Source organism: Fukomys damarensis, unplaced genomic scaffold (genome assembly GCF_012274545.1).
Source record: "Fukomys damarensis isolate Sample0158 unplaced genomic scaffold, DMR_v1.0_HiC HiC_scaffold_16, whole genome shotgun sequence".
Lineage (NCBI taxonomy): Eukaryota > Metazoa > Chordata > Mammalia > Rodentia > Bathyergidae > Fukomys > Fukomys damarensis.
The window spans coordinates 68,686,226-68,696,404 of NW_022900928.1; the positions used below are offsets into that span (position 1 = coordinate 68,686,226).

Genomic DNA, 10,179 nt, shown 5'->3' on the forward strand with positions numbered 1-10,179 from the left:
TGCTCTGTGGCTCTCCCTTTTGTTTGTCATTAGGAAAAGAATTTTAAATACCCTCTTCCAGGCTTTGGAAATAGATATACTGGCAGCCAAAATGACAAGTTTTGAGATTTCATGAGCTGATAGGTTTTATGATTAAGAAAGTCAAAGGTATATTTAATGGCTAATGTTCACAGCAGAGGAGTATACAGGGCAATAAATTGCTTTTGTAGGTGATTAAACACAGAAGTGAAGCAGAACCCCAATGCCATGAACACTATTTCTGCTACTCAATAAGATAAAAAGATACAATGAACCACAATAGGAGCAATATCATTTTTCTTTCCCTTCTGGGGGTGTGAAAAGTTTAGGCATCTGCTGTTCTTAGGCCTCCTACCAATCTGAAGCAGAGCTGGAGCAGAGTAGATGGATAATCAACTATTGTACAAAATCTGTTTGCAGAATTAGCCACCTTCCTTAGGTCTGCAGCTAGGCCAGAGGCTCACATTTTCAACCCCTTCACTAAGAAATTATTCCTTTGGCTGTCGGGGCTCTCCTGGGCACTTCATCCCTAGGTTTGTTTGTTTTTTTTAATCATTGAGTTTGCTGCCATTGAGACTTGTACATAAGAGGAAGGTTCAAAGCAGCTGAGCCTCTCTTTATCTTTGGCCTTAAAGGGCCAAAGGAGGCATGTATAGATCACATTACATCCTTTCCTATTCTGTGTCCTGAGGGAATACATGAAATTCTGGCCATCTCCACATCTGAGACCTGCTTCCCCAGCTTTCAATGTGCAAACCAGTACTGATTCCCCCTAGAAAATAGTTTCATCTTCCATTACCTAACCAGTGGTTGTTACTTAATTAGTGGTCCCTGCACTGGCAGCATCAGCATTACTGGGACATTTTTTAGCAATGTTGCTGATTCTTGTGACCGGTATCATTCACACTGAATGAGAAACTCTAGGAGAGGAGCCTGGCAATCCAGTTTAATGAGCCCTCCAAGTGATTATGATGCCCACAAAATTTTGAGACTCTCTGATCTTAACTATAGAACATAATCAAAACACATGTGAGTCATTGCAAGCTTTCTTGGCAAGCCTGCGTGTTTTAATTACACCTATTACTCCCTAGCAAAGCCATCACTCAGGCATCTTGAAATGCCTCTTATGCTGTCCTCACAGCAGGGCCTCCCAGTCTGTCTGTCATTGCTGACTGTAACTTTTAGAGTGTGTTGACCTGATTTTGAAGATGAAAGGAGAGTGCGAGGCTTCCATTCTTGGAGGCTTAGCCTTGTAAGCCTCTGGAACAAATGTATTTAGTTAAGTGCCTTTTTCTCCTTCACTGCACAATGTGACAGAGAGTCTGAAGAAGTCTCGCTTTTAGAAGGATGGATCATAGTTTGGACAAACTTATTTGAGGGTATATTGTTCCTTGAGTTTCTACCACTTGAGTAGTGCAATCTTTGCAAGCTTCTGGGTTGTTCCCTGTTACGTGAAGACAATAGCTCTTAATATCTCTGTAGCCTGGTCTCCATCTTCCTTTCCAAATTCCCCACCCTTGCTTCTAAGGCCTGCTGACATACTCTTGGCCCACCTACCTATGGAATTTGATATAACTTATTCATAGGAACACAGCAAACAACTAGAATGTAGCGGAGAATGATCTAGGAATTGCAAAGATTCCCATCCCAGATATTTTTGCTGCTGAAGCTGTTTATAAGCCCCCAGGTTAATCAGTTTATCTCAGACTCAGGGACAGGCTGGATTGTTTACAGGTCCTATTAGAACTGAGGAGACATACTGGCTTATGATTTGCAGAAAGGTTTCTTAAGTTTACTAAGTCATCTCTAAACCATAAAGAAATTACGATAATCTAGTTATTTACATATACAGTACAATACAAATGTACCCATGGCTCAGTTTTTATGTAATGATTTTACAAGGAAGCTATCAAATTATAAGAACCAGAGTGAAACTGGCCATATATAGATCGTGTCCTTGATCTGAGTACAGAAGTGGTTGTGGCATCAATAGAAGTCTTTTAAATGTCTCCTCCAGAGAAGGATATGGTCCATCATGAGATCTGAGTTCAATTGAGGGGCATTTGATCTTTCTCTGACACTCCTCCTTTGTCATAATGTAGGAATCAAGGTCTAATATCAACTCCTTGATTTTCAATTTTCAATTCAATTTTCAACTTTGCTTCCATGTTTGTTTTTCCTGTTTATTTTGCATCTGTGACTCTGAATCTGTCTTATTGTCCACATTGCCCTCAGGTTAGCCTAGCTCACATATGTACACACACACACACACACACACACACACACGGCCCATTAGCATTTGGTAAGTGCAAATAGAGATAGGATAGAGAACATGAAAATGAGAGTGATTTAATAATAAGAAATGAAGCTGACAATGAATTGAAAGTGAAAGAAAACCAATGAGTGTGTCTAAAAATAAATGAACCTCCTCATTTGAACAATGGGAGCTGGTATTTGGGAGTTCTAATTCAGTGGTTTAAAATTTATTTTCATTCATACAGCTAGGCAAATGTCTGTCTTGGTTTGTGATTCTGACATTGTCCTGGTTTCAGATCCACTGTGCAAACCTCTTTTATTTTTTAGGTCAATAACAACGGTGTTGTTTCCTTCAATGTGCTAGTGAGCCAGTTCACTCCTGAGTCCTTTCCCCTGACAGACGGGAGGGCTTTCATTGCCCCCTTTTGGGCAGATGTGCACAATGGGATTCGAGGCGAGATCTATTACAGAGAAACCATGGATCCTGTCATCTTGAAAAGAGCCACCAAGGACATCAGGAAGTACTTCAAAGACATGGCAACCTTCTCTGCCACTTGGGTTTTCATTGTGACATGGGAAGAAGTCACGTTTTACGGAGGCAGCAGCACCACACCTGTAATAATTCATATTTTCCACTTTCCATTTCCTACCCTGACATCTAATTCTTGTCCATCTTCACTGCATGGAGTCTAATTGGTAGACCTGAGGAATGTCAGTGTGCTGGATGGAGTTAAACTAATGGTCTTGCCACCATCATTCCAGGAAACAGAGGGAAATATCAGAACAAATAAGTCCAGTCAGCTGTTAGTATTTTAGACAAGTGTATCCCCATCACAATTTATTACAACTTTCTGAAAAGAATCCCTCAACAGTAGAAAGCACTCTCGTTTTACAGGAGAGTGATTGAACTGCTGAGCCCTTCCCAGGGCATATGACTTAGGGATCTAGCAAGGGGCTCATAGGTTTTTTTCTTGTGCCGGAGGCACAAATGGTTCTCTACATCAATAATTTCCTTTTTATCCCCTCCATAAAATCTGGTAGAAAAGGAAAAGTAGAGTGGTGGATATGGGCACCAATGACCTGACTCATTTTATTATGTTATGAGTTTTCTCTGTTGTGACCAAGGCTGAAATTATTCATATTTGATGTTAATTAGAGTGGGCAGTTAAAGCGTTACATGAATAAAGTTTCAACATCTGCTCTGAAATCCCAAATGAGCAGTCAAATAAAAGTCGAATAAGAAAGATTATCGCTGCCATTATAGTAGAGATAATCAACTTTCTACATAAAGGGACGACAGACTGCAGTTTTCACGAAAGCCTATGGCTTGTTTGGGTGACTCTGACAGTGGAGATTTTAGAAGTAGCAGACTCAGGCATCTTCGAATGCATAATTCCCCAGTAAGCAAAGACACTCAGAAATCTGCCCTGCACTTTCTTCAGATCCTTTCTAATTCCATCTGTTTCCCCAAATCCTTGGCAGTGAGTCAGTTGTTTAGGGGCGGAACAGAAAGAATAAGAGAGAGGTGAAAAAGTGCTGGTCTTGCAATTCACATCGACAGTGCAATGAGCACACTGTGTTTTAGCACTTTCTGTCCAGAGCATCTTGAAGCACTTTATCACTAAGAGGTTCTGCAGAACAGAAAGACACAGGTTTAAACAGTGGATGCATTGGCTAGAAATAACCTCTAAAGAAGCATACATTTCCCTCTGTCATGTTATGGATCGCTAACGACTCCTCAGGTGATGTTTTATGTCCTTTAAGCCTCATATCTTACAGAGTTAGAATGTGGGAAGCCAGCAATCAATAAATTTTAGTGTTAGTGGAGGAAAAAAAAGAGAAGAAATGCCCATCAAACGCTGACCACCATTTTTTTCAAAAATCTTCCACTGGCTATAAAAATGGCAAGATAATTTAGATACTTTCTGGTTTGTACTTTGGAGTGAATTTCTGCACTAGGTGAGATCTTTTTCTGTGAGAATGAATGTGGAAACATCTAAGTGCTTTGAGCTCCTTGGAGAAAAAAAAAAAGACATTCTTCAGAGCTTTACAAAACTGTCCATCCACCCTTGCCTTTGAAATGGGCTCCACCTTTTCCATAGGAACATATATCACCTGGCCAGCTACATACTGGGCTTGAGATCCTTTAGTGGCAGAAAGAAAGCATCATGGAAGCCCAACAGAAAGGGAAGGAGACGTTTACTTCAAGGAAGGAAAATCAATATTTATTAAGGGCTTATTATGTGCTTGGCACTATAAGAGGTCACTTTTTTGTATCATTTAATCCTCACAAAAATTTCCCCCCCAAAAAATATGTATTGTCTCTGCTTTCACGGTGAAGCAATTTTCCCAAGTGTCAGAAGAGGGATTCGAACCTCCTAAAAGGCAGAGCAGGGACGTGCACTAAAGTCTGCTGACCAAATCCTGAATTCTTTCCTCAGCAGCCTCCTCGTTCTGTGTGTCACAGAAAGTCCTTGGAAGCAAAAAGAGCTTTTCAGGAATTGAGAAAGAAGGCTTTACAAAGGAGGGATCCAGAAAAATCTTAAAATGAATGTGGAAGAAATGTGTATCCATAGGGATGTGTGAGAGCTAGCAAGGGTATTTGTGGGGATGTGTAGTTATGCGTGTGTCACGAGAAGCCGAGGAGGAATCCCTGGGCTGGCTGGTTGGTTGGTTTCGGGTGAGTTTGGGTAGCAATTAGGTTGCTCTCAAGAACTGCTTGGACTAAAGGTACTTCCAACTTCATTTTGGGATGACAAATTCATTCCTGAAGGAGAATCCTGGCCTGAAAGGAGAATCCTGGTCTAGCATTAGCCCTTAGGCTAACTTTGCACCTGTTCCTTGAGCCTTATAGCAATCTTGAGCTGATTGCTCACTCATTTCTCTGTCCCACTTTCCTCTTTTGTTGAACGGGGCCAGAAAATGAAGGCATGTAGCTAGGCAATTCTATCATTCACACCATCGGCTGTGGCGGGCACAGAGCTGGAGGAGAAAGTTCTCCTTTACACAAAGGGCTTTTCTTTACCTGTACCTTCTAGAACCTTCTGGAGTGGAGAGATTTCAAGCTTCCAAGATCCTCTACCCCAGTTCGATTACACAGGATAGGGATTTGACTCTTCCTAGATATTGAACAGAATGTTAACTGGGGTGGTATCAGGCAGCTGGGAAAAAGGCTGGGTTTGAATAGAGAAAGGTTAATATGGCCTCTCCTTTTAGCTCTATTTTTATTTGCATTTGCTAAAAACGTGTGTCAGTGAGTGTGGATTAGGAAAAAGAGTCAAGGGCAGTTTGCCACAGCTTATTTCTGAGAACTTGTGTAGAAGGTTTGTTTGAATTTATATAACATCTCTGTCCTGAAAAGTTTGAAATTAAGACAACACATAATGACAGTGCGCAACTAGAGAGACTGGGATCTCTGATCCAAATCCCATTTTCTGGGGTTGGGTCACTGTGAAACTTCCAGAAACTCATTTCCTTTAGTCCTCAGTTTTCTTAGCAATAAGATGGGAAGGGGCCAAAAACATCACCCATCTGAGTTACAGATGAGCACTGAGAATAGATAGAAAGTAGTACATAAATGCTCTATTAGAGGAGTGACTTCTTCCCACAAAGTGCTTTTTAAAAATCACTTTCCAACTTCCATTTTAAAAGGGGAAGCATCTTGTCCAGATTAGTGGTGTTTTCCAGGAACGAAGACCGTTGGACCCTTTTATTTGCACCGACTAGCAGCATTGGCTCGCTCTTCCCCTCCCCATCCTTCCCACCCACCCCTGCTTTGGGAACAGGTCTTTGCTGTTTCTTGGCTGAACAGTTTCCTATAGTTTATTCTCATGCTGCCATCTATAGGTCCTGAGTAGCAGCGCAATCTGAGCCTGGGCCTCTGAATCCCCTGTCTGGTGTAAAACAGAGATGTGAGCCAGGTGCTGAGTCAGACTCCAGGTTTATCTCAGGCAATTTCTGTTTTAGATGCCCAATCCCACATGTCTTGCTTTTCCCACTAGAGGTGAGAATGAATTCAGAGAAAAGGCAGAGCATGAGGCCTGGTCTGCAGAGGAGATGTGAGCTGCCTGGAGGTGGAGTGGGGGTTGAGATGTTTGGAGGGGATGCAGGGTTAGGAGGCTGCCAAGGGGTGAGGACCACCTAGGAGTGCGAGTCATGAGCCCATCCTGTCCCATCATGTAGGTGAACACTTTCCAGGCTGTGCTGATTTCTGATGGCTCCTACACATTCACTCTCTTCAATTACTATGAGATCAACTGGACCACTGGGACAGCAAGTGGCGGTGACCCCCTGACAGGTCTGGGAGGAGTGATGGCACAGGTAGGTGGTTTTCCAAGTCACCATCCCACAGACTGCAGTCGTTGCACTCCCTGCTTGTGTCACTCAGCATCCTGGACAGAGCCCTGCCAACACAGCTTTCAACTAGAGAAGCATAACTGATCCTGCAGGTAGTCTGAGGCTAGTCTTGCCTATCTCTGATGGCTTGACCCAGGCATGGGATGAAGGAAACAAACACTTTCCTGGGACTATGGGAAAACGAGTCTCTTTTTCTGATTTTGTTTATTCTTTTTTTTAAATTTATTTTGCTTTTTCTTTTGAGATAGGGTCTTGCTATGCAGTCCACCCTAGCCTTGAATTTCCTATGTAGCCCAGGCTGGCTTTGAACCAGTGATTCTCCTGCCTCAGTCTCCTAAGTAATTGCATTACAAGTATTTGCTACCACACCTGACAAAAGGAGATCTCTTGATTTCGGATGTGCTAGATTCTGAAATAAGGCAGTAGCGTTAGCTAACCAGTGGGATGATGGGTGTGCTCAAAAGTCTTATCTTCCTTTTGTGCTCCAGGCAGGATTTAATGGTGGAAACCTCACCAATTTCTTCAGCCTCCCAGGGTCGAGAACCCCTGAGATTGTGAATATCCAAGAGACCACAAATGTCAATGTTCCTGGCCGCTGGGCATTTAAAGTTGATGGGAAGGAAATTGACCCAGCCAATGGCTGTACCTCCAGAGGTAAAGTATTTCCTTTTCTCTATGGCAAAGTGGGTTTGTTTAGTTTAGATTGACAGGCAAGGTTTTCAGCCACGGGGGCGGACTCTTCCCTGATGCCTTACTCTTTTGACATCTCTCAGCTGGGTAATGGAGATCAAGGTAATTTTAGTATGCACATTCATCACAACCGGAGCTGAAACTGCATTTGCTACACTGCAGCGTTCGAAGTCCTTGCCTGTGATGTGAATGAGGCTCAGAACCACACCAAAGTGGACCAGGATATTGAGTGATTTCTTAGCCAGCCAGACAGAAGGGAGCCCTCCTGTTTAACATTATTTTTGTTGTTGTTGTTGTTGCCATCCTCCCCTTTAAGTTTTTTCTTCTCTCTTTACTCTTGTTCTGCCATCTGCACTTTGTAGATCCACAGGAGTGGGTGATCTTGGAGTGTTGCCAAATTCCTACAAGGGTAAAGCAGCACTTCCTAGTACGATTAGAAGGAAAAAAGAAAAAAGTAACACAGTCTTAAAGGCAACTTCTCCTAAAATCCTCCCTGCTTCCACAAAACATACAGGAATTTGAGGAAAATCAAAGCTGGCTTTAGGGTTCTGAATGAGCTGTAGCTGAACTTCAGTGGGTTTCTTTTATACTCGCATCCAAGGTTTGGAGGCCTCTTTGAACTATCAGGACCCCTTTGGACGTGCAAAATAGCCCTGGACTCTCACAGGAGCATCCCCATTTATAGATTCCTGCTTCTTATGTGTTCAAAGTACAGTATTCAGAAAATGGGATTTCTGTTATAATCCTGCTTCCAGGAGTAGAGGCTACTGCAACTAACAGCAGAAAATCACCTGTGCCTCCATCCAACCCCCTACTTACCCACCCAACTATCCTTACCCATCCACCCATTCATCCATCCATTTACTTACCCACTTATCCACCTACTTACCCACTTATCCACCTATCAACCACCCACCCACAAATGTCCACCTATCCATCCACCTGTGTACCCATCCACTTACCTACCCATCCAATCCATCCATCCATCCATCCATCCTTCCTTCCTTCCTTCCCTCCTTCCATGTAGCCATCTACTCACCCATCATCACTCACATATCCTTCTGTCCACACATTTGTCCCTCAAGTCAGCCATTCAGCCATCACATTTTTGAGAGCCACAATGAGGTGCCAGTCATGCTGTTAGGTGCTGAAGGTGACAGTACTGTAGTCTCATGTGGATACTACTATGATAGAAGAGACAGTCATAGGAACAGTGGTGCCACAGTGTAGACACATTATGGTAGACATGAGTGCAAGGTGCTGTGGAAACATAGAGGAAGAACTTGGGCAAAGTGTTTTCAGATCTTTAAGAAAGCTTTGGGTTGGGATAAGAGGTCTCTTCCTCTCCTTGACTAGAAAGCATAGCCCACATGCTTTGGCATTTCTGAGAAGCTTCAGGCCTCTCTTGACTCAATTGCTTAATACTTTTATATAGAAAAGTCACATTCATGTGGTTGGTAAGGCCCACACCCTCTGTCCTCACTCCTTGCGGTGTGGTCAGACTTGACAAACCTCTGTCTTTCCCCTAAGGCAAGATCATATGTGAAGGAGGCCAGCCCTAACATCCCTGCCTTTGGACTCAGGGAAGTCTCTCATGTTCAGAATTACAAATAAATGCTTTTGGGCTAACTCAGTATTAAACTGGATAGGAGAGAATCTGGTCTCAAAGCTCACGAGGATTTCTGAGATTGTGTGCTCTTACCTTGTGGAGTGTAAATACAGCATCATGTAGGTCCATGAGAGATGCTGCTCCTGTGCCTCATTATCTCGCCCCTTTCTGGCCTGGACTCAAGCCTGACAAGGTGCAGACTCTTACCCAGACACCTCTTCCTTTTGTCCAAGCACCACAGAGCTAACGGGCTGTGGACCTGCAACATAAGTGTCCAGTGACAGCCTCTCGCCTGAGTCCTGGGAATGAAATGTTATGATAACAGGAAACACTGGCTCACAGAGCTGTAGAGTTGGTCAGATGCCAGCTGTGTACAAAGTCCCCATTCCAACTTTATTCTTTTCCTCCTGAGTTATGGGCTTGGGTTTCATACACAGGACAAATTCAATATCCTTATATGGACTGCTGTGTATTTTTATGTGCCACTGGATGTATATCAATCTAATGAGACTGGGATTTGGCCTGGCTTATAGCAGGGGATGCAGTTCCATAGAGCTGGTTTATTATATCATTATTTCATAAACAAAATTATCACCGAGAGTTTGCCTTTTGATCCAAGCCTCCTCTATTCGAAAGCATTTTCCTCTCACTTATTGGAAGCCTAAAGAAGCAGAGACTGGAAACGATACTGAACAGAGGTTGTTACAATATATGCGTCCCTGAACCAGTGCCAGGAGTGTTGAGGATTGAAGGCCTCTTTTAAGGGCTGATGCATGTGGCCTATTGGGAGTGTGAATAAATCCATTATCTCATTTTTTGGGTACTATTCTCAACAGGTATAAAATCTAATTGCCTATAGAGATGTGTTCCCATTAGACAGATATTGAAAGGACTATTCCTGAGGCACCTAGGTCTTTGGCATAGGTTCTGCTTATATCCTTATGGAATTCACAAAATACTCAGTTTTATAAATACTTGAGACATCTTGGCCAACTCCTTTTCAAACTACAGTTACTCCCAGTGCATCACTTTTTTTTCATGCCAGGGATTAAGCCCAGGACTTTGTGGATACTATGACATCATTTACATTTCTTCATAGCGTACCTTTGATAGTTTCCTGTTGAGACTTCCTTTACAAATACTGCTGCCTTGGATCTGGGATTTAGCTCAGTGGTGCCACCGCCTGCCTCCCAAGCTCAAGAACTGGAGTTCAATCCCTGGTACGAAAAGAAAAAAAAAAAAAAGAAGAA

At 42.8% G+C, this 10,179-nt stretch overlaps 1 protein-coding gene across 1 annotated transcript in view; it reads left to right on the forward strand.

Moving 5' to 3' along the window:
- LOC104865640 (tubulin-specific chaperone cofactor E-like protein) overlaps window positions 1-10,179 on the forward strand; it is a 132,259-nt gene that overhangs the window by 64,715 nt on the left and 57,365 nt on the right. Inside the window, exons 9-11 of the mRNA XM_033764391.1 lie at window positions 2,602-2,889; window positions 6,457-6,594; window positions 7,119-7,284. Of these exons, the coding sequence (XP_033620282.1) occupies window positions 2,602-2,889; window positions 6,457-6,594; window positions 7,119-7,284 (592 nt within the window). The remainder of the gene's footprint in view (window positions 1-2,601; window positions 2,890-6,456; window positions 6,595-7,118; window positions 7,285-10,179) is intronic.